Source organism: Spodoptera frugiperda, chromosome 28 (genome assembly GCF_023101765.2).
Source record: "Spodoptera frugiperda isolate SF20-4 chromosome 28, AGI-APGP_CSIRO_Sfru_2.0, whole genome shotgun sequence".
NCBI classification, from domain to species: Eukaryota; Metazoa; Arthropoda; class Insecta; order Lepidoptera; family Noctuidae; genus Spodoptera; species Spodoptera frugiperda.
This window is the reverse complement of record NC_064239.1, coordinates 8847953-8873026: the sequence shown is the minus strand read 5'-3', so window position 1 is coordinate 8873026 and position 25074 is coordinate 8847953. Positions and strand designations below refer to the sequence as shown.

The window sequence follows — 25074 nt, the reverse complement described above, 5'->3', positions numbered from 1 at the left end:
GATCAAAATATTGAAATTGGGCTATATTATTTTGTTTTATAGGTATTTCACGATTTAATTACTTTATAAAATTTATTTTCAATAACAAGTACTCTATTTTTTTTATACGCAAAGCCTCAACAGTGTGACCGGTTTCAGTTTCGTTTTCATACTAACGTCCAGTAGTAACTTGTTTTATATTTACGTTACGAGAGAAGGCCGCGCAAAGTCAAAAGTCAACAAGATAAAACAAGCAGTTCCATCGCATGTGATAAGTTTTTTGTTCTGGCAATACTAAATTCTGTGTACCACTGAAGCAAACACAAGACTTGTTCAGCCTATGTACTTTTTTTCATTACACAAACATAGAGAGATGGAGAAAGTTTATGAGTGAAATAAAGACAGATAGAGAGAAGAGAGGTAAAATAAATGAATGACCCTGTTGGATTAATTTAATAAAAATGTATTAATAGTCCTTTTACTCTCCACATAAGTAATTATTTTCATCACGTTTCGAATAATCTACTTACATAGGTGTGTAATGTGTGTATTTATAGAATATATGGTGTCTATTTGCTAATATTTGCATATGAGTAAAGTCCATTTGGGCATGTATTGTTGATTCAATAAAACGATATCACATGATATCAATAGATACCTTCCAGTATACTAACCTACTGTTTGTTAACAACAAAAAGATAAATATTTTGAAGTAGAAAGCTTTTAAACAGATGAAGTGTTTACTTAATAAAACCTACTTCCATAGGCAGGTACTAAGGTTTTTTTTATCTAAACAACTGTTTTGACGAGTAGTTTATTTTTAATCAACAGCTGATACCTAACTGATAAGATACTCAATGAAACTTTCGTCCAGTAAGGTACATAGCTTTCTTTTCATCATCTTTATACGATTATTGTATTAAGTTAACTTATATTCATTGATTAGATATTGTTCCTAACTCAAAAGCTGGAATTAAATGGTATTGTTTTCCTAAATAAATAACAACATAACCTCAAAATGTATTTTGTTTACGACTTACACATTAGCACTGAAATAAAAAATGCATACATACCTATAAAATGTTTATGAATCACTTAAATCTTAATTGATTTCATTAGGTATTAAAAAAGAACAATCTAGATACTATTTGTCAAAACAATAACACAACAGACAAGTACCTAGTAACTTTTTCACAAACAATTAGTTTTTTAGTGTACATGGAATATAGTACGGCTGTACTACTAGGTAGTAGAACAAATATATACTTTAAATAAATATATTAGCATTAATTTCAATTGGTAAATATTGTAAACAATAAGTACGAGAGCACTAAATAAATACGTCACGACAGTGACCTTCGATGCGAATGATTTGTCCAATAGTTTGTCAGAATATCGTTAGATGTCACTATTACAAACAAATGTCTTAGATTTTTTCGTTTCACTATTTTGCATATTGCGAGGATAAATAATAAAATCTATTTATTCACAAAGAAAAGAGGCCTATTAGCGCCGATGCTAATGTAAATACTAATGTTGTGATATTTACCAATTATCTTATCAATTAGCAGCTATTAGTTTAGCACTTCAGTTCGTTTGCATGTATGATTAAGTACCTGTTGAGTTTATACTTTTATAGATAGAAATAAGTCGTTAAGATCTGTCCATTAATGTTGTGAAGAGGCGTCTAAGTGTCTAGGTATGTCTGTACTTAGCCACCTAGATGTTACATGCTCTACCTACTACTTATAATTTTTCATTTTTGCGAGTGTGTCGGGAGTCAAAAAACTAATCTCCGAGATTCCAAAATTTGGAGAGTTACCAGTTTTAAAACTATTTTTCCTCGGTAGATATTTTTTTTTTTACCTTTTTAATATTCTAAAGGCAGTTAAGGCAAAGAAGGTCTATAATAACTTGGTTTGATTTTATGTAGGTGACTGGGCAGTGGGCAGATATACTAATCCCATCAAAAACATCCTGTAAAAAACCCAAGTCTCGCAGCTCAGTCTTTCTACCGTCAAAAGTTGTGAGATCCATGTAATACCAAGTCGGTTAATCTATTTAGTGTCTACTTGAAGGACCTTCTGTCTTAAGTTATTACATAAGTTATTATCATGCCAATATTAAAAATATTTAACGTTTTAAACAAATAGATCGACTTGGACATCGCTTGATTTGATTATTAGTATGTATCACACTACACAGCACGACGGGCCAGCGACCAACAGGAACGAGAGTTTCAATCGCGTGAGGCGCGAGAGACTAAAGAATCTAATATAATATTGTAATATTCATTTTGTTTTCATGCGATGTCCAAGTCGATCTATTTGTTTAAAACGTTAAATATTTTTAATATTGGCATGATAATAACTTATGTAATAACTTAAGACAGAAGGTCCTTCAAGTAGACACTAAATAGATTAACCGACTTGGTATTACATGGATCTCACAACTTTTGACGGTAGAAAGACTGAGCTGCGAGACTTGGGTTTTTTACAGGATGTTTTTGATGGGATCTCACTTCTTTTTGTAGAGCCTTTCTTTTTGATACCATCTACTTCTAACGAATTTTGTTACTTAAGGTCTTATGATATTTTCTTATTTTTATATGTAGTCTTCCTCTTTTTCTTTTCCGGTACTACTTCTTGAGCTTCAGCCACAGTTTTTCTCAAAGCCCACTCCCTGTCTCTATGGGCTTTTCTCGGAGGCTTTGATGTCTCAATTTTTGACAAGTCTGGACGGTAAATACTTCTTAATCTGTTGTATTCACAAATTGATGATTCCTGCGCTTTAATACTTCCAAAGTCGACATTAATGAGATGTAAACCGCCCAGACTTGTAACTCTCGAAAGTGCCACGTAAGCTTGACCGGATGTGAACACTGCAGAACCTATATCCATCAGCGCATTACTTAGGCTTAGGCCCTGACTTTTATGTATAGTTATAGCATAGGCTATACATATGGGAAATTGTTCGCGATGAACATAAGCTCTAGGTTAGGTTTCGAGGCACATCCGAACAGCATGAGGGCGCTCGCACGTATGCGTGCGGCTGCCGCTCGCTCGAAGGCATTCACATTTCATTGTTCTGTCATTTTGGCGTATATTTTGCTTGTCAGTCATAGAGTAAAATAGAGGCCAGTCTGTCTGTAAGGAGGCTAGTCGCGCTAACAATTTATATATAACAGATTTAAATTATAATATATTGTTTTATTAGATTTTCGTACTTCAAGACATGTCCAATCATGTGTTTTTCATTACGTCGACCATTTTACAAGTAATAATGTTGTTCAGTTTCATGGGCTAAACACACCCTTACCCACCCTATACCCCCTCCCATGCCTCATATGGTAGGTACCTATCTACACCTATTAAATTTATAACCACCACCAACCACCAACTGCATAAATAACTTTGTAATCCCATATATTTATATGGGATTACAAAGTTATTGATGCAGTTGGTGCATTTGGAAAACTGGACCGAAATTACAAAATATTTAAGTTTTCCCATGATTAAGACACTAAACTCTATATGTATTCCAAATATGAAGCTTCTAAGTCTGCTAGAAGTGCCTTGGACTTTTGATGATCGGTGAGTCAGTGAGTGACAAAATTTAGAAACTTTAACAAGTTGTCATTCTTAAACTACTGGTTCAAATTGACTGAAATTTTAAATATTCCGTGTTTATACAATGCCGGATTAGTTACTGAAGATTCAGGTTTCTTGCTTTATCCACAACCGAATTATAGGGGGTCGAAAAAGGCCCGAATTGCTTCGAGAAAAGGATGGTACGGCCGTGCCGCTTTTTTTGCTCGACTTAGCGGGGGCACTGCCGTGCCCCCAGATTCTATGTAGTCAATACAGTTAACTGTGTATTGACAAGCAGTTTTGTAGAGGGATCAACAGCAGCGTCTATTCATCGCAAATTGCAATCAAGACTCAAGAGGTGGGACTCATTTTACTTTTCACCGCGTGTAGATTTCGCGTCGCCCGCCGTTCGCTGTTACCATAGCGCTGTACTGCAGCGCGCGCATAGCGTTCCATTTTTAAATTCTCTTTTTTTTATTTACGAAAAAGGAATCTTTTCTACATTGTGACACTTTTTTTTTTATTTTAATTTGTGTTGTGCCTGTGATAATGTGTGTTATGAAGTGCGGAATATTATTGTTTTTAATTTTACTTTCTACGGAATTTGGTAAGTATTTATTATTAATTTTCTTTAAAAACTTACATGCACAGATTTTAAAAATGAAAAATACGTTGCACTTTCAGTTTCCTTCGTAATTGTCACTAATCAGAATTAAGAGAGAAAGTTTTAATTTTCGGTCTTCAATATTTATCAAATTAGCAATACCAAACACAGGATTTTTTAATAAAAAAAATCTAAATATTCATCTAGGCAATACTCCTGTGACTGGCATTAGAAACTTTTTTTATTCTCACTAACTAATTTGATTTGAATTAAACTTGCAACACCCGCTCCACAGTCCATAAAAGAAATGAAGAAATGTCCCAAAATGCCTTAAATGTCTTCTAATGTATAGATATTGTAAAACGTTTACGAGTACAGGGTTAAAAGTTTACCAACAAACCGTGACTTTGGTTATTCGTTCGATAATCTCTAATTAGAACGACGTCGTCGATTGTATGGCAGTTTCTGTTTAATAATACATAAATGCTGCTCGAGCAGTCATGACACATTTTTTCCACTAAGATGATATCGCTGTAAAATAGGAGAAATTTTCTTAATTAGTTTACATAGTAAAGTTGATATGTCTTTAGGTATTAGTTCGCATTGACAATTAATATAAGTAGGTACCTACTAAACTTATTTCAAATTCAAATTCTTAATTTAAATTCGAATCTTCTACATTTCAAATGAGTTAGTTATATAAGGCTCATCCTATCCCGGAATTAAAATCACTTAAGTATTATAGGTATAATATTTATCTCTTTGCGAAAGTGTATCATCACCGAAGTATACTATGGTAATACTAAGTATATGTATAGAGTGATGCACGTTATATTCAAACCTAGACATGCATACAAATTGGTAGGTTATTTATTTTGTATAAGATATGAGATAACATTCACAAATCGAACACAATGTATCTAGGTGGCGCTACATTTGAATAGGAGGACATCTGACAAATAATTTTAATAACAGTATTCTTGAATCATTACTATAATACAAATATGTATGTGAGCAGTAGAATAGTAGTCGTTAAGTAAACCGTTACTATAACGTAACCTAACTACAAGTAATTTAGGTTTTGTAGTACGAATCCGACCGGGGGACAACCGCTAGGTTTATCCGGGCTCCGGCCCGAAATAAGAGTTGGAACGGGGTGATCGAACGCCTCGAATCCTTTGTTTGATAAACGTGGGATCTTTTATTATTTCAGTAATTGTCTAAATGAAAAGATATTTCTAGTTCCTGAAATGAAAAAAATTACAATGTTCATATGCTCGCAAGCAGGGTTTGCACCACAAGATCGTTTAATTGGAAGCTGCACTTACGATTACTGGATTAGGGTGCTTTTCCACTAGATATGTGCTATGTAACTATGCTACAAAGATGTACTAGCTAATATGAAACTATATAACCGTTTCTATTGATAGTAAGTTAGGAAGATGCACATCTCGAGTGTGTGCTAAACTATGTGTACTATTAAATATGATTGGTGGAAGCCAAACGCATCCATAGCAACGTAACATAACACATCACTCTCTCATCACTGGTGAAAAATCATTCTTAACGAGATATTACATACAATTATTTAAGTGCAGTCAGTATAGCTAAACAAATGACGGTGTGAGAAAAAGAACAAAACAGCATAGATATTACGTTCCTTTCTAAAATTCAAAAGTTAGTAACATGACTTGCCTGTTATAATAATTTCAAGTCTAGTTGCAGATTGAAGCAGTTCTTTTTGGTAATCAACAAATTGTTATTAGACATCACAGATCACTTTCACTAGATATTCAATTCGAAAGGAATTAGTAACAGACTATAAAATACGGATGCATACATATTCATTTATTATGATGCGATTTTTTATTATTTTTAGGTATATCTTTAACATTACTCTCCTTTTCATAGATTTTTCTTTGGCTTGTTAAGTATTGTTTTATTTTTATCCCGACGCACCTTAAAGTGCCTTCAGACCACCCAGTAGGGCTGATGCCCGACCCGGAGCTTCGGAGCACTTAGAGGGTTACCGGGGCTACGGCTCGAAAAGCAGGAGTAGGAACAAGGAGGTTTTTTAGTCATTACGACTCTGACACTCCCTTTCGCTGCCTTACCTAGGATGGGAGGATTCATTTGCTCTCCCTCAAAATAAGTCTGTGTATTTATGCTTTATATCGGAAAATTGTCTAGTCTAAAGAACATATGAAAATACGATCCGTTTTAATCGGTTCCTGTCAGTTGTAACGTTAGTAAAAGTGTGGAATTTTGCCAGTATCGCGTGTATCTGGTCAGTTAAGTTACCCAGACACCACATCGTGATGGTAAACTGAACATCTCGTAGGTAAATGTGTCTTAAAAAATCTGGCATTTATTTATAACATGACGATATAAAAATTCAAATTAAACCTATTAAAAATCATTAAAATAAAATTTTGTTATGTGATATAATAATTGTACAGTTGATCTTTAAGTACTTTCGTTTTCTTTTAATGCCAGCATATTGAAACCATCACTGAAACTTCTTACAACAACAGGCAACTTGAAACTTAACGGCATTGTTATTAAGTATTATTTTTGAACGCGTTATGCAATATTTTCATTTCAAGTTCCATATAAAAAACTGGTTTGATGATCCCGCAGCCTTAAGATCCAGTTCGCACTGCGAAATCTGAATGCCGGTATTTTATTATTACATGTACCTTACATATAATACGCTGCGAATAAAAACCCGCGTTTTTAATGCAAGTGCATACAAGTGGTTACACACTAGCCTCTGCCGCGCTTTGCTCGCGGTCCCGTGGGATAAAAAGTAGCTTATGCGTGATTCCCAGACCATAATCTACCGGAGCTGCGGACTACCTAGCGGGTTACAGGGGCTCCAGCTCGAAGAGCAGGAGTAGGAACGGGGTGGTTTCCAATTAGTAAGAGTCTGACACTCCCTCTCGCCTCGCTCAAGGCGAGAGAAGTCATTGGATGATTTTCCCTCAAAAACAAAAAGACCATAATCTACTTTATCCTGATCTCTGCAGCCGTTTTGACGCGATTAAGTAAGACACATACACACAAACTCACAAACTTTCGCTTTTATAATATTAGTATGATACATAGGAGTGGTTTCAAATGTTACAGGATTGGACAAAATCGCATTGCTAATATTCCTAGTGCGTTCTAAGACTGCCTCGTTGGTCGAGTGGTCGCAAGTGCGACTGCCGAACAAGAGGTCTCGGGTTCGATTCCCGGGTCGGGCAAAGTATTACTGGGCTTTTTCGGATTTTCGAAAAATTTCTCAGTGGTAGCACGGAGTCTGGAATATGGCAATAGGCTCACCCCCTATTACATGGGACTTTAACACAAAATGGTGAAAAGTGGGTGTACATTGTATAGCGGCATTACGTGCCGTAATGTGGACCTCTGCCTACCCCTTCGGGGATATAAAGGCGTGACGTTGTGTGTGTGTGTGTGTGCGTTCTAAGAATGATTTTGAATTAAGAACATTTAAAATACCATTGAGAAAAATTACGCATCGTTTAATATTGTATTTTACATACGGTTATTGCACTATACCTATCAACAAGTAATAATTCTTATATACTAAAACGGGTGTTAAAATAATTCACAGCTACGGGCAATAAACTTTATGAATTAAAACTATCTACTAGAACAGTTTCAATTTCATTTACTTACATAGTTTATGCATCGCTGCAGTTCACATACTCTGTACAAAGTAAGATACTTAGATCTTTTTTAGAGTTTGTTTGTTTGTTTAAACTCGTTAATCTCTGGAAGTGCTAGTCCGATTTGAAAAAATCTTTTTGTGTCGGATAGTGCATTTATCGAGGAAGGTTATAAGCTATAAAACATTACGCTACGATTAATAGGTGCCGAGCAGAGCGGGTGAAACCGCACCCAAGTCGCTAATACGTATACAAAGATGTGCCTTAAAAACTAGACTTGCAAAAACTTGTTTGAATGGTGTAATAATGATACCATTGTGTTGTAAACAATAACTGATGTTAACATGGCCTTGAGAAAGCAAGATTTTAGCCATACAATAAAATGAGAAGTCTCTTACACCTATGGGGCAATCACCCCTTATTTCTTTTCAATTAGGTGTCTTGAGCTTAGTTGTGACTGTAACAAAGGCGATAGAAAACAAGCTAATGTTGATGACATTGAACAAACAAAGAGTTCTCTCATTATAATTTTATATTGTTGCAATTTGTACTTGTCATGGAGACTACTTTTTAATGTAGAGCGTAATACATAAGTGGCTATAATTTTGTTATAAGATGGAGATTTGTCATGCATAATTATAATCAACGAAGATGTGCATGACAGGGTCCACAATGATCTGTATTTTACTAACCTGTGTTACCACAAAAACAATATATGACAAGGGAACGGACCAAGAGTCCATTGAGAACTAACATAAATAGAAATAAAAAAGCCTATGTTACCACCGAAGTCAAACATTATGGAATGCAATAAATTATTTGAATTAGAAACTGATGCTAATTACAAGAATCAACGATTGATCGCACAAATGGCTCATTAGAAGTCGATAGACAAGACATAGTTCTGTTAAACTGCATAGATCTTTACCACTCTTATACTACTATTACTCTGATTGGTCGATAAAAATTTAGCCAATATTTAATTTTGTGTATGAATGGTTAAAAAAATTATATCTAAACGAAACAGCTCTATACAAGACAGACATGGTCCAAGGGACATCGAAATAGTACAGTCGAAAGGGACAGTCGAAGTTATTATCGTATGCAGCTGTTGTTTCTTCCATTAATTTTAAACAAAGTTCAGTGGAGTGGATATCTGATGATGCATAAAAAGTATGTCAACTTTCAGAGAAAACACTATAAATTGCCACTACGCAGGCTGTGTACGAAATTTAAAACGAGATCGAAAGTAATTGCGTAATACGTATGCGCGCAATGGGCACGGAAATGTTTTGTTGTGGTTGGTCTGGTTGGTACGAGGACTTTTTTTTGAGGGGGAAATAATCATCCAATGATTTCACCCGCCCTGGGTGAGGCGAGAGGGAGTGTTAGATTATTACTGACTAAAAACAACTGCGTTCGTACTCTCGCTTCGAGCCGGAGCCCCAATAACCCGCAAGGTTGACCGCAGCCCCAGCGTCGAAGGTTCTTGTAGCTCTGCATAGTTTTATATCTAGATTTCTTTGTATAAGACAAGATGTTAATTTCCCCTTATTTAAACTTTACCTCATGGGGACTCCTGTCTCTCATTTTTAAATGACTTAAAAAGGAGGTTCTCAGTTTCTTCAGTTTGACCTGCATGTATGTATGTATGGGCGCAATTGTCTCGCGTTTGGCTGAACCGATTTTGATGCGGTTTTTAACATAGCTTTTTCACAGACTGAGGAGAATATTTTAGGTATATTACCTGACTTAAAAAACAGGTTCGCATTTTAAATGTTGGAGGTGGTTCCCTACTTTTTAAACGTGTATATTTTATTCAACTCATAAAAGTACTGAATTTGGAAGGATATGAGGATATTAATCGTCACCTGGATGTCTTGAATGCCATTAGTGCAGAAGGAAACAATTTATATTTTGGTCTACTAATGCACAAAGCGAAATTTTGTGAACGTGATATCTAAATAGGTAGGCCTTACTTATGCCTCAAGCAATTACGAAATACTTGATTTAAATGTATTATAATAATTATATTAAAAGTAATTACTTTTGTATGTAAATTTTAGTACTTAACTATAAATGAAGATAAATATTATTTACCTGCTTTCTATGTTTATCTTCTGACCAAGTTATATAATCTAATTTACTTTAACTAAAATTGTTGTTAGCTCTATGATGATGATGGTTTGAATCAGTTTGAGCCTTTAGTCAAAATGAAATAGTAGGAACTAGGTACCCGAAGCTGCGGACTGCCTAGCGGGTTATCGGGGCTCCGACTCGAAAAACAGGAGTAGAAACAGGGTGGCTTTTAATCAGTAAGAGTCTGACATTCTCTCTCGCCTCGCCTTGCGGAAGAAGTCATTTAATGATTTTCCTCCTTCAAAAAAAGCTCACAGCTTAAGTATACCCATTTGTTACTCGCACAAATCTATAATAGTATTAAACATTGCAGAATACCTGTATGATAAGGTAAAATAGGTAATGAGTTCATTTAACTTCTACGTGGGTATAAGTGCTGTAAATATATGCTGAATGAACGTTGTATATTCAGCACGTAGCTACACCGCTGTGGTCCTCAAATTGATATTCAAACCATTGACCAAATCCCTGCTGCATTCCAATCACGACTTTAATGGGAAAATTACGTTTTAAGACAAAGTATTGCCAATTTAACTAAGACTTCTCTAGACTTAGATATTTTCAAATAGATCCAAGTCAGATCAGGGCGTTCTAGACTCTTAAGATTTGTCACGTGGTAAAGCCACCGCCTGAAAGGGCCAGCTCGATAGGAACGATATCAGGGCCTCACAGAAAACTGACGTGAAACCACGTGTCTTGTGTTTCGCCATAATTATGAGTGAGATTAGGAGAGGCTCAATCATTTCCACTCATCCGCGATCCCAAAATTCAATCTATCATTTATCCAATTTCTCTAGTAATAGGGGTGGCGTTGATTGCTTAGATTGCCGATTAGGTGCACCGTCAGGGCAAAAACCGTCGGGCTATTCACTCGTGATGTTATAAATATTTGGAGAATCTTGTGATCTTGAAACTCACCAGATAGATGGTGTTACCAAATCTTCTTCTAAAAGTGAGGCTTGACATAGTCATATAAAAATCTTCCCGTATTTAAACATTGTCCATTTAAGTGTAAATAATGAACATTTATCGGCTACAAACTGGCCGGTCCGGTACACGAGTTGTTGGTGAAAGTACTTAGTACCATGACAGAGAGCTCCCATTCACTCTCCCTGTACAGGTTTATAAGCAAATATAGTATTAGGTAAACTTTGGTATAAATATTACTAAAGAGCTACTTATACATTTTTAATAAGTTCACCCCCTAAGCCCCCTAAAAGATGGAAAGACTCGCAATTTTCTCTCTACGGGAAACGGGACATATGTTATGTTCACCTAAGTCATTGTTAAGTTATTTTTTAATTATGTAATTTTATTTACGTTATAACGAGTCTGGAACTTTTTCTATATTTATATCAATGTTGCATATCACAAAATTTATGAGAAATCTTGCACTTAGTTGAGAGACACAAAAATGCATATTGGATGTAAATACTATAACATATTTTACATTTTATTAGTGGTCAAGTCATCGTTACCCTTAGTGCGAGTTTGCTTTACGTTCAACGACAGCGCCGACCGCACATTCACGTATTAAGACCCCGTATAATACGTTATCGTTTTGCGTGTCCGATTCAAATAGACGTCTATGATTTACTATCTCATGGTTCGTGATTTCATGCGTAAAAAACTGTACCCACTAATATGTTGTTCTTATTTAATTAACACTATCTTAACATAACATTAAATCATCGTTATTTGTCCATTAATCAATCAAATAATTTTTGCATCTATAATGTACACAGGTTGTAGAAATACAATATTAAGTCACAATTACTATATAATATTGTCGTTAATATTAATGTGAAATAGATTTATTAGACACGCATTAGTTTTTAGATACAAATACATGTAGGTCTAAAAATGAACGACCAAAATATAGATACCTACGTAACTTTGTGCGTCCATAACTACTGAACGGCTGGACTAAATTGAATTACTGCTTTTAGTAATTCAAATTCATTTCTTTGACTTTTGGTCGTGTAATCGCAAGTCGTTATGGGGATTTTGATACGACAACAATACGATACTCAATGTGTTTAAAGAAAAGGCACCAAGATTTAGAATCTCCTAGATACTTACCTACATTTTAAGATTGAATTAAGTTTGCAACAATTTTTTAAATACTTATAATTAGTGGATGCCTAATGAGCAGCTTTTTGCGTTCCTATAATAATAACTATAAGACCTATTATATCACAAAAACACACTAACAAATACTTCGACTTTGTCTTTAAAAGACGTAATGCTAACAATGTAGCTTAGTATTGAATACCACAAACACGGCACATGAATTAATTATCACATTTTTTGTTCCAGTATCGCGGGCGGACGGCGATCTAGCGTCCATGATGGATTTCCGATACTTTCGATGCGTTATGAAGAGAGAGTGGAAGTGTCCAGACAGTGAGATTAATTTCTTCATGTACACGCCGTAAGTAACTTGTATTAGAGGTATATATCGGATAGAGGAAGTATTTACATAATGATTAAAGATTTTGTGTAAAGTATATTTTCCTAGTAATTATGTTGTGTGCATGTGTGCGGTGGCTGGGCAACTGGCTGCCGCACATGGGTAGCGGGTTCGATTCCCGCACAGAGCAACTCTTTGTCTGATCCACAAATTGTTGTTTCAGGTCTGGGTGTCATGTGCATGTGAACTTTGTATGATTGTAAACGAACCCACGACACAGGGGTAAAACATAATGTGGGGCAACGTTTTTAAAAATAATGATAAGTTGCTCATGGTACAACCGCTCTGCTGGTATACCCTGGATTAAATTTTTTTCCTGTGCTACGACCAAGTAGTCTAGGTGTACCTAGCACGAGGAAAACATCTACCCGTCCGTCCTGCAAATCGAATGATAAAATAAAATTGACACATTTTTGCTTTTCTGAATTTATATCGATGATTCTATCCAATAACTTAGGTAAATGGCGTTACAAGTGCGTTGCCGGCTTTTTGGGGGTTAGGAATTTAAGGGTTGTTGGGGAATCGAGGATTGGGAAGGGGGAATTGGGCCTCCGGTAACCTCACTCACACAACGAAACATAACGCAAGCGTTGTTTCACGTTGGTTTTCTGTGAGGCCGTGGTATCACTCCAGTCGAGCTGGCCCGTTCGCGCCCAAGCATGGCTCTCCCACACACTATAAGGACACATAGTCTCTTTTTTACTTCAAAAATAAAATATTGCCCCACTATAGGATTTTCTCATCTTATCCTTATTATTTCTATCAAATATTTCAGGGAACATCCTCACAAACATTTCATAGACCCGCGATATCCGAAACTGCTTCGCGATTTCGGATGGAAGAAGACGAGAAAGAATGTCCTGATTATCCACGGCTTCAACGGCACGTATTCTAAATCGCCAATGACTTTTATCAGAGATGGTAAGTTCATAATAATTGCTGTTGACTACTTGATGAGTTTGATTTAAACACAATACTTAGTATGTCAATTAGTTAAAATTTTAATAGTATTTTTTTTAAATTCGTTTCGGAACACTAGGATTTTCTCCTGGGTCGTGGGTACGTTTACAACCATACTAATTCATAATAATATACACTTGTCAAGTGTCCAATCCAGAAAAGCCAGTCCCGAAAAACAATTTGTGGATCACACAAAGATTTGCTTCGTGCGGCAATCGAACTCGCTATGCGTTGCACGGCAGCAGGTTGCCCAGTCACCACGCCAACGGTGCATTCGATTATGATCATGATCACCATGTTAATTTAATTTATATTAATTAATATGTTTCCAGCTTACCTGTCTCGCAAGGACTACAACGTATTCATGGTGGACTGGTCGGTGCTCACACGGTTTCCTTGTTACCTCTCTGCATTGTCTAATATGAAGTAAGTAACTATAATGTACCTTTTAGATTTATACTATAAGAATTTCTTGCTTTCTCTATGTTACTAAACTATTTATAGTTTATTTGTCCCAAAGATTGATCTGAGACACGTGCTCTTAGGTCGTTCTTCCAGTCTCTCAACAGATAACAAGACCATAATAAGATTAAATAAAATTGATTAATAGCATTTATAAATTAAGAAGTTATTCTTTAGGAGAAAACAGTATGTTGCAGCTGGATACCAAAAAGTTTGATTAAGCTATTGAAACATTCGTTTGTTTCATTGTCCTCTTGGCACTCCATACTTCTTTTTCACCAGACACAACTGCTTCAATGAATCATTTGTACCTTTATTTTTTTCACTAGACAAGTCTTTGAGAAGTTAACATAAAATAATGCTAAAATTCCAGGAAGACAGCTCAGTGTACAGCTCAGCTATACTCAGCAATCACGCAAGCTGGTGGACTAGCGAAGATGACCACCTGTGTGGGCCACTCATTGGGCGCTCACATCTGCGGCATGATCTCCAACCATCTCACTGAGAAACAGTACAAAATTGTTGGTGAGTTCTTTCATTATAAGTATGTGTTTATTTATGTTTGTAATAAGCTGTGTTTGAATATCGGTTTCTTATCCATCATCCTACTCTTGCCATGGGTGTTGTAAGAGTCGATTAGAGAACAACGCATCAAATAGAGACCGGAACGACGGACGGGGAAAATCATTCAATGACTTCTCCCACCTTGGGTGAGGTGAGAGGGAGTGTCAGACTCTTACTGACTAAAAACACTACGTTCCTAGCAGCAGGAGCTTTTAGAGCTGGAGCCCCGGTAACCCGCTAAGTAGTCCACAGCTTCGGGTCGGCATTAGCTCTACTGGGCCACAACTGTGGTGTTCTGATAGCTCTTTAAGGCGCGCGAGGAAAGTGCCCCGCCATACGCACGTTTCTGGTTTTGGTCGGTCGGCGAACAACCCTTGCCATTATACCTACAGAGGGGGGGGTTTATAATCCAGCAGGGATATTAATGACGATCAGTAAATATCATAAAAGAGGTAGAATGTCGTATAGAAAATGTCTACTTTGATCTGAAAGTCACGACATTTGTTTGTACTTAACATGGTTTGTATGCATAGCTTTAATCATATGACAGATTGCATTTTCCTGTTATTTAGATTTTTAAAAGAAATGCTTAAATGTTCTGCTTGTATATTGATATGACAAATACTTTATTTGTCCTGATAAAAGTATTGCAAATGAAAGATGTGTTTGTTTACTTTTAAATGTAAAAATGTTGAGGCATTTAACTTTGTTTGTCAGCGACATTTTTGTGACTAGACGGTATTTGGAGGTAGATAGATATGTTTTTGTTGGAAGTAGGTATTTATTATATTGTTTTGTAAGTAAATGGGGTTCTTTCTACGGGTTACATTATCTTATCATAATGTATCTTGAATGACGTAAACAATAAAAATCCAGTTTGTTATTTTTTAACGTTATATTTTAAAATGCTTTACATACAAAACATATTTATGTGCTTACTTTTCAATAAAAAAACCACTTATTTCCAAGTTTTTGTCCCTGTATGGTTGTATTTCAAGGCCAATCAGTTTAATAATACCTGTGCAATGTGCATTACCTACATGTGCAAATACCGTACACAGCGCTGCTGCAAACATTTACGTTACCAACAGTAACAATATCAAGTCAACCAGTAAACCTGCATAGATTACATAGTATAGTTTATACATATACTTATAAATTAATATGTAATTATAATTTAGTCAATTATAGCAGAAGAAATACGTTTACAGCTGCGGCTGTTTTGGCAACGCTAGCGTTACTGTTTTAGTTTCCAAATACTGGTTGATACCGTCTTCACCCCTGAAATAAGAAAAATCTTATTAAATATTTCGCAGACATAAACATTCTTGAGCTTCTTAAAAATGTGTTAAATATAAAATAGTTGGGACATTAGCACTATATTTGTCTTTCATCTGAAATATTGTCCAGTGCCAATTCTATTTGCTCAATAGAAATTTATTGAAGACACTATTGCTATACTAAACAACAGGTTTTACTAAAAATCTTAGAGCAAAAAACCAGTAAAACATGCACTTACAGCTCTCTACCAAGACCGGAATCCTTAAAGCCTCCGAATGGTGTTTGACTAGGCGTGTGGTCGTACGTGTTAACCCTGAAACGTAGAAAAGACAATTTATGTCTATTCCTAACTTTAAGTTAACTTGAAAGCATTACCCTAAGTTTGGAATACAAGTCAAGCATTACACATCTCGAAAAAAAAACATCGGTACCATTATAGGATACATTTCTAGTCCGTTTGTGTGTCAAGATACCTCTTTTCTAAAATATCTTGAGTAGAGAGTATCATTTGACTCTTTTTTTGATACATTTCGATCAAAATCATCTATTACATCCATTACGAAGTTGTTCACAATATTTACTTACCAGATGGACCCAGCACGAACTTGTTTTGCGAAGCTAAGTGCGGTTGTGATATCATTGGTGATGACTCCAGCACCAAGCCCATAGTTAGTATCGTTTGCCCTGTCTATCACTTCTTCAAACGTATCGAACTTCAAGATACTTTGCACTGGACCAAATATCTGAAAGAAAAAACTTCATTCATCATTTTATTCTTATAGAAAAACTTGTTAATTGATTTTCTCAAAGCCACTTCTCCCCCAATCTTTAAACGCTCTTACTTTTCTCAAATCCTCCTCTTTCCAATCTTTAAATCCCCTAACCTTATTCTCCATAGCCCCAAAAGCAGGTACGGCCTTTGTTACTCCTCCGAGTTTCATTTGACTTACCTCTTCTCTAGCAATCTTCATGTTATCAGTGACGTCAGCAAACACAGTTGGCTTGATGTAGAAACCCTTGTCTCCCACCTTGTCACCTCCAGCTACGCACTTCGCTCCCCCTTCTTTGCCAGCTGTTATGTAACTCAGAACTTTGGTGTACATGTCTTGGTCTATCTGGAAATAGTTAATGTGTGTTTTGTTTACCAATTGTCAAAGGTAATCGTTTCTCTAACACATGTAAAGAAAAGGAAGATGTCAGAGCGAGTGATGAATTTAAAAGTATTTAAATGGAAGAACTCTCTAATAAGGGAAAAGACTTCACAGTGGACGTCTTCCGGATCATGATGATTGTGACAAATGGAAGAGAACTTGATGTGTAATCAAAGAGATTAATTATGCCAATCTTAAAAATTTCGGATAATGGCAAGACTGGGATTTTTCAATCTTATTAAACATATTAACGTTACTTAATGGCAGTTCATAATCAGTAGGAAATATATAATTTTCAAACCTGAGGTCCTTGTTGGACGTTCTCAAAGGGATTTCCAACGGATCTCTTGGAGGCAATCTCTGCAGCTTTCTTCACAAACTGGTCGTAGATACCAGATTGTACGTAAGTCCTAGTGCCAGCACAACAGCACTGTCCAGCGTTCGCGAATGCTGCTGCATGAGCAATCTGCGCTGCTTTTTCCACTGAAGTGTTCAATAATAAGTTAATTAGCTTAGAAGATATTTTCAAAACTGAAGTTCAGCTTATAACTTATTGAAATTATATAGAATTTAAATTACCATCAGCATCATTAAACACCACAAGAGGACTCTTGCCACCTAATTCCAATGTGATTCGCTTTAGATTTACTGCTGAAGCTGCTCCTAGAATTATGCGGCCAACCTGAAAGTATTTAACGTGGTAAAACGAGGTGAATAGAATTCAAAGTGTGAATAGATACAGGTGAACAAAACATTTTCCCCTCGAATTCTCTTAACCTCTCCTCCCCTTAGTTTTTTTCATAATTATAATATCGAATTTTATCAATTGCTCGATTTATAAGTTACGAATTATAAGAACATTTCTAGATATCTTCAAGAAAACATATTATTTTTTACAATTCCTTATAAGATAAACGAATTTAGAACCAATTGAGATTTAGAACCAACGATTTATTGAAATATTCAGCAATCGCCCAAAATACGGAATTGATTTCATAAATTCGTCGCCACCTTAACAGGAAAAGTAACACAACCACATTACTGAAATATATCCAAGCACATTTCTATCTCTTTCTGCTTCTAGTGGAAACTCAAAATCCTATTCATCATCATCATTTACACGATCTACCTCAGTGGATCCTGTGAAAGCAATCTTGTCGACATCAGGGTGGTGTGTGAGAGCTGCTCCAGCTGTAGGTCCGTACCCTGGGAGTACATTGACTACTCCTGGAGGGAAACCAGCTTCTTTGATCAGGGCTGCTACTGCTAACGCTGTTAGGGGTGTTTGTTCCGCTGGTTTTAGAACTATTGTGCAGCCTGGAATGTAATGAACACATTTTGAGGAATGCTTGACATAAGGTTTCTTTTTCTATTCATAACGTTCCTTGGAACTGATATACTACTCGTCGCATAGCGAAAAAAGACTCTGCATACGAGTATCAAAATTTTTACTTTTAACACCAAAACCATCATATGAAACAATAAATGCAATCGTTTCTGAAACTACAGGTATATTTACTGTTAGTCTATGTGTGTTGAATAAAAGTCTCATCAGTCATGCTTTAGTCCAATGATTTGCTAATATATTTAACGTAATTATAGCTCTCAATAAACTAGGAAGTAAACTGCTATTCAATTAACAATAGAAAGGTAAACACGTAAAGAAACATAAGATAAAATAATATTATATGATGTACTGTTGACAGGTGCTAATTAAACACCATTTATCACAATAATGATAATAGAAGAAAATAAATCAGACATACCGGCAGCTAAGGCTGGTGCAATTTTCCATGATATCATTGGTATAGGATAATTCCATGGTATAATCTGACCACAGACACCGACAGGTTCCTTCAAAGTAAAAGACATTACTTCACCATCTGAAAATTTAAAAAATATACTTAAAGCAATTTTGTCTTCTGGGTCTGCGGACAACCTTGCGGGTTACCGAGGCTCTGGGTCGAAGCAGGAGTCGGAATATGTTGTTTTATAGTCAGTAAGAGTCTGGCACTCTCTCTCCCTCCCACAGGGTCAGAGACATTTGATTATTTTCTCTTTCAAAAAAAGCAGTCACGATGTGTTCAAAACTCAAGAAGAATTTGAAAGATTGTCAATTGCGATATGAGTTATGGTGAAAAGGTTATTTTAGGGACGAAGTATTTCAGCGTATCTCATACATACTATAATGCATAACACGATACAATACTCGTACCTATAATATTTTCATTGGATAATCCTATTTCCATACTTTAAGCACTTTGTTGTGATACTGATGATACAGATGTTTCGTTGATTACAAAATTATGTGGCAAGATAACCTTGCATCTCTGGCATTATCTACGAGACACAAGTAAGGTTTTTGTCTAACATTGAACACACGACATTATAATAATCACGCTCTAAAGAGTTTATAAAATCGTGACAATAGACGTCAATAAAGTTATCTCACTGTCTAGCAGAGATAACATAGAAACAATGATAGTAAATATTAACATAGTACTATAATAGATGGAAGATATGTGTAAAGAAAGTTATTATCACGAGTGTGCACATGTCTGTTCTAAAGTTAAAGCAAATGAAATACTTAGACAGAATTAGACGAAATGATCTATTACGGTAGAATGATATCCTAAAAGATTTTTAAGGATTAACAAAAGCCTTTGACTAGTGCGACCACCTACAATAGGATTCCTTAGTGATACAATATTGACGCCACTTACCTGCAGGTATGGTGTTCCCCAAAATCTTGTCAGCTTTGCCGGCATAATATCTTAAAACAGTCGCTGCGTAGTAAACTTCTTCTTCAGCATCCTTCACTGGCTTTCCACAGTCCAAAGTTTCTAGTTCAGCTAAATATCTGGCTTGGGATTCAATTAGTTCTGCTAACTTGAGCATGAGGAGACCTCGTCGGGAAGCATCCATTAGACGCCATGGTGAGTAGCGAGCGAAGGCTTTCTTCGCTGCTGCTACCGCCAAATCTACGTCAGCCTGTACAAGGAGGAGATATCTGCTTGTTATATCTGCTTCGTGAGTTTAATTTTGGTATAAATGTCCCGAATATTAGTATTGACTTTTAATTCTGCCTTGTACTAGTTGTGATTTTTATTAAGACAGGAATAGGATTATCGGTCGTAATTCTTTATACTCACTTTGTCTGCCTCAGCCACTTGTGCGATGACGGTCTCATCCTGAGGGTTGATGGTGGGGAAGGTCTTCTTGCTGACAGCGTCCACCCACTCATTGTTGATGAACAACTTAACACACAAGAAAATGAATAAATTAAAACACTGTAAAACTAAAAAATCTGAACAAACTGTTTTTTTTATCTGGTCTTTAGCCAGTTGATGTCCTAAACAATAATTTAAAGTAAGTTCATATTATGCATTTATGCATGAGTCCATATTTTGACGAGAGGAATCATCTTCAGCAGTATAATGTCGATTCAATTACATAAAATTGTTCGCATCCTGCCGACAAGCAAGGAGTTCAACGGTATCATCGAAGGAATTATATTTAGCTTAGCTAGTTTCAAAACAGGTTTGTTTGTCCTTGTTTTTTTGCGGCAGGAATTTGTATTGAGGATGGTGATGTAGGTATAGGAGACTCAAGTCCTACATTTTTGTATTAGTAGTTTGTATTAGACTCTATATAACTTATTGCCGAGAACCGAAATATTAAACTCATGATGAAGTTCATCTGGTTATAAATGTTTTAGTAGGAACTGAATTGACCCATTTCTCATTTTGTGAGCAGAGGTTTTAGATTCAGTATGAGGAATAATAACTTACTTTTATAAATTTAACTTCAGCTGCTTTCATGTTGTTTGGGTTTCTCGTTTTATTTAAGTAGTTTTCGATCTATCGACTTTTAACTGACATTGATGGGTAGAGTCAGGAATTGACTTTTTAGTTACAAATGTTGCAATTATTATTTGTTTTTATGTACATTAACCATAAAAAAGTTTTAGCTATAAATGAGTTTAGGTACAAAAAATCACACTAATATTATAATGTGGAAGTTTGTTAGTTTGGATGGTTGTCAGTCAATCACTGATTTTGATGAAATTTAGTATACAGACAACGTAGAAGCTGACTTATGGGATATGATACTTTTAATCCTACGGGAACGCGAGCGAAGTCACTCGCAGTACCTAATAATTTATAATTTCACCAAGGAGATATTCTTCGGCGATTTTCATTAGTATCTTGTTTAGCTTTTCTACTATATTTTGAGTTAAATTTTGTACAAAGAAAATATTCTTAGATTTCGTAAATCATAATAGTATCGACATACAGTCCAGGAATAACAATAAATTAAAAACAAAACCGGCGGAAAGTGGATTTCAATCAATGAGTCATATCCCTGCTTATTCTTTTGGACAATAACAGACAATTTTGTTTATAAATATTTGTAGGTACATTGCATGACTGAATTCATTTAATCATCAAGTACAAAAGCACCTATAAAATGTTCTATTAAATTTTTTTCTTAATATTTTCTATAATTATGTTTGTATTTTATGAAGGCCGATTAGTTTTCTTATATAGATAGTATCTCCGTAATGTTACTAACCGATAGTCAGCTATCTTTCTTATATTCTAGATTAAAAAACTTAAGTACACGTTGTCGACATCGATAAACAAGAACTATGTGTCTATAGATATTTTTATAAAACCTACTAAAGTAATATCACCGTCGATTATTGAATTATTAGGATGGCGATCGCTAACTCTAACCCTCTGTTAAGTATAGTTCCTAAGTCATGGCTTCTAATAGAATTAAGAATTTTGTGTTTTTTCTAAAATCATTTCATACTTCAAGTACCTTCCAATAAAAGTCCCGTCAAAATCGGTCCAGTCATTTCAGAGATTAGCCAGAACAAACAGATAGATTGACAAAAAATATTATTTTGGTGTATGTATCGTATGTATATTCATATGCATGTAGTAAAAAGCGGTTAATTCAATATTACAAACAGACACTCCAATTTTTATTTTTATTTATTTTATATTTTAGTCTAGAAGTCTAGATAACAGTTTTTGATACAATCTGGTTGTTGTCAAGACAACTTTATTTTTATAGTGATAGTAACAGCTGGTACAGAGTGATAACCCAATTATGTTTATATACTAGCTCCTGCCAGCGGCTTCGCCCGCAGTCTCGTGGGCTAAGTGTCCTATGTGTTATACCCCTTAAAAAAAAAAAAGTGTTATTCCAGACCATAATCTACCTTTGTTCTAAATTTCATCCCGATCGCTTCAGTTGTTTTTGACGTGATTGAGTAACAAACGTACACACAAAATCAACAAACATTATTAAGATTTACTTTGTTTCACCTTAATTTAAAAACAAAATAAATGTAGTAGTGTAATTTAAAAGAGATGGATAAAAAATAACATACTTTAAAACAAACATGTTTGTGTATAGAGCACACAACAAAAATAAAATGAAAGCATCCATATTTTTTTATGAAATTAACCGAATATTACATTAATATATTAATAATTACACATAAAACTATCATTTAAATAAATTTGCGACTTACCTTAGTATATTTAACGTCCACTTTCACCATTATTTATGTTTAAAATAGGAGCAGAATAAAATATACGGATCGTACGTGTGAGCCCAAAGCCGGCTTCGGGCAAACTGATGTGGTTGCCAGGATTTTATTAGAAAACGACATGTATCAAGTTTTTACAAAAACAAACCTTTTCTTGGCATGTACAAGATATTTTTTTTATATGAAATATTCTGTTTTATGTTATATTTATATGTTCACTGCTTATGTTACAAGTATATTATTATTTACTTTGTAATGAAAGAGATTCGTTTTTGAAATAAAAAAATGTAGTAGTTATGCTACAAAAAGTTATTAATAGTTCTTGTCTTTATTAAAATTTACATATATACGAGTAGCATGCCATTAATTTTGAGGCAGTAGCCATCGTCCAGATTTTCTGTTATTGATGATGAGTATTCAAGGTTTTCGTATTGTCTACAAACATTTTTACGATATACAATGTTGTATTTAAAGATACTTATTTAGTCCTACATAGTATACCTACGTAGATCATCGACTGAAAAAATTATACTACTCGTAAACAAAAATTTGCACGATAAAGTGGAATTGTTTCTCATATGGCAACTCCGAACTGGAATCCAAAACAGTTATAACGGCTTCAAAGTGAAATAAACCATAAAGTCATTGTCTTTAGACACCAATTTGAACAATAATTATATTTTGTTTTTTGATCAATATAGATACTCGTATTCTACGATTATCGGGTTGGTTTCGGCTGTTTTAAATGATCTTAGGTTTGATTTTCAGGCAATATATTTATTGGGTTTTTAGTTACTAAATATTTTTGGCTTAGTGTGATGGAATAAACTCGCTTCCATTTTAGCTTCTCGCTTCCCATTATAGCAAATTGTTCATGTAATTTTATTATAACTTTCGTGAGACATACTAAATTAATTATTATGTTATCGGTTTACTCACGTAACTGTGTGACGAGGAACTCGACTAGTTTCAAGCCACGCTAAAGGATGATATTCATGAGCAGCATTCCGCGACATATGACGCGGATATTGTCGCGCTGCTACAGTAGCGGAATGCTGCTCATGACTTCCTCAAGTTCCTCATCAAACTATTACGTGAGTAAGCCGATAGCATAATAATAAAAATTTTCATACACTCAAAACAATATATTTTCTTTGTTCCCAGGACTAGATCCAGGTAGACCATTAGTATCAGCATATGGATCTCGTCAATTCAGGTTAGGCAGAGATGATGCCTACGTGGTCCATGTGATGCATACTAACGCCGGTTTCTTAGGAGAAGACGGTCTAGTCGGCCATGCTGATTTCTGTGTCAATGGTGGACGGTTACAACCTGGTTGCAAGGGACATGCTATGCGTAAGTATGGTTTTCAAATTTTTTATGGTTTTAGCCGGTAAACGAGGCCGACCGAAAGCCCAGAGGCATTACAAGTCCGTTGCCGGCCTTATAGAGTTTAGGAATTTAAGGGTTGTTGGGGAATCGAGGATTGGGAAGGGGGGTAAATGGGACTCCGGTAACCTCACTCACACAACGATTTTCAACACAAAGCAAGAGTTGTTTCACGTCGGTTTTCTGGGAGGCCGTGGCATCACTCAGGTGGAGCCGGCCCTTTCGTGCAGAAGCATGGCTCTTCCACAATTAATGCTAAATATCTAATACGATTTTCCTAGGTTGTTCCTGTAACCAACCACGTAATAATATCCAGGAACTTATTTATAATTAAAAAAATATAAACAAATATAACTTGGCAATAACAAGTAGATTGGGTGACCATAGAATATTATGGGACCTGATCTGAAGATGGTCTAATGAAATCTTGAACTACCTTGTGTGCGCTTGTAATATACATATCGAGTTTGGGCTCATTAGTTAATAGTTAGATTCGTTTCTTTTGGGAGAATGGTCTTAGTTTTTTTAATAAATAAAATTACTGATTTACCCATATATGACTGATTTATTCTCCTGTACATCCTCAGGTATAGCCCGTTGCAGTCACTTCATGGCGTCATGTTACTTTGCGGCGAGCGTGAGGAAAAGAAGACGCCTGGTCGGTATACCATGCGACAGTACATGCCCTAAGGAACGAGGACATTGGGGCATCAGGTTCGATAGGAAAGCTGTGGTGCTTGGCGAAGAAGTTCCTGATATGTAAGTTGAGGACTTTTTAAGAGTTTAACTATAGTATTGTAATGCCAGTTTTTTATGGAATAAGCAGGTAAACTAGCAGACGGATCACCCTATGGTAAAAAAATTCCGTCGTCCATGGACACCCAAAACACCAGAGAGACATGTTATGCGGCAACCGGTTGCCCAGCCACTGCGCCAATCGTGCAGTTAATGATTGAAAGTTGCTTTTATTTTCAGGGCCCGAGGAATGTACTGCGTCAGTTTTGAACACAACGAAGATTGTCCTTTCGACTGAACTCAATACAGAATGAGGATAACATATCTGCCTACAAGCTGGTGCAAAGTAAAGGGTATTTGAAATAGCTACATAAATCCAAAGTCGTTTGTTATTATTTAAGTAATTTATTGTTAATTAGGAAAATAAAATAAGATGTTTTTATTAAGTTGTTAGCGTTTTATTTCAATATAAAGAAACCATATCTACAAACAAAATTTTACCTCTCC

At 35.5% G+C, this 25074-nt stretch overlaps 3 protein-coding genes across 7 annotated transcripts in view; 1 reads left to right on the top strand and 2 right to left on the bottom strand.

Annotated features, from left to right (window-relative positions):
• LOC118265415 (sodium/hydrogen exchanger 9B2) overlaps window positions 1-1356 on the bottom strand; it is a 7143-nt gene extending 5787 nt beyond the window's left edge. Inside the window, exon 1 of one of the 3 annotated variants that reach the window (XM_035578263.2) lies at window positions 1053-1356. The gene's annotated coding sequence lies outside the window, so the exon portion shown is untranslated. The remainder of the gene's footprint in view (window positions 1-1052) is intronic. The other 2 variants (XM_035578265.2, XM_035578267.2) reach the window with 2 other exon arrangements.
• LOC118265419 (lipase member H-A) lies at window positions 66-25013 on the top strand. 2 transcript variants are annotated; one of them, XM_035578275.2, is made up of 8 exons: window positions 66-399; window positions 12306-12420; window positions 13235-13380; window positions 13752-13845; window positions 14255-14406; window positions 23608-23799; window positions 24420-24591; window positions 24808-25013. In XM_035578275.2, exons 1-8 carry the CDS (start codon window positions 366-368, stop codon window positions 24863-24865), a joined length of 963 nt encoding a protein of 320 aa, XP_035434168.2. In that variant the 5' UTR covers window positions 66-365; the 3' UTR covers window positions 24866-25013. The 2 variants fall into 2 exon arrangements, with proteins under 2 accessions (XP_035434168.2, XP_035434166.2); XM_035578273.2 differs by lacking the exon at window positions 66-399 and adding an exon at window positions 3936-4176.
• LOC118265417 (aldehyde dehydrogenase X, mitochondrial-like) overlaps window positions 15322-25074 on the bottom strand; it is a 33396-nt gene continuing 23643 nt past the window's right edge. Inside the window, exons 1-11 of one of the 2 annotated variants that reach the window (XM_035578270.2) lie at window positions 22426-22564; window positions 20030-20134; window positions 19601-19868; window positions 18644-18760; window positions 18007-18194; window positions 17457-17559; window positions 17179-17360; window positions 16677-16841; window positions 16312-16469; window positions 15965-16039; window positions 15322-15726 (exon numbers count right to left, since the gene is read on the bottom strand). In XM_035578270.2, coding sequence (XP_035434163.2) covers window positions 15651-15726; window positions 15965-16039; window positions 16312-16469; window positions 16677-16841; window positions 17179-17360; window positions 17457-17559; window positions 18007-18194; window positions 18644-18760; window positions 19601-19868; window positions 20030-20134; window positions 22426-22455 — 1467 coding nt within the window. In that variant the 5' untranslated portion in view covers window positions 22456-22564 and the 3' untranslated portion in view covers window positions 15322-15650. Of the gene's footprint in view, window positions 15727-15964; window positions 16040-16311; window positions 16470-16676; window positions 16842-17178; window positions 17361-17456; window positions 17560-18006; window positions 18195-18643; window positions 18761-19600; window positions 19869-20029; window positions 20135-22425; window positions 22565-25074 lie in introns of those variants that run through there. The other variant, XM_050706076.1, reaches the window with a different exon arrangement.

Coding starts and splice junctions, on each gene's coding strand:
- LOC118265419 (XM_035578273.2), top strand. CDS start 4,119: ATGTGTGTTATGAAGTGCGGAATATTATTGTTTTTAATTTTACTTTCT. Junction 4,177..12,305: donor TTTACTTTCTACGGAATTTG/GTAAGTATTTAT, acceptor TTTTTGTTCCAG/TATCGCGGGCGGACGGCGAT. Junction 13,846..14,254: donor TCTGCATTGTCTAATATGAA/GTAAGTAACTAT, acceptor CTAAAATTCCAG/GAAGACAGCTCAGTGTACAG.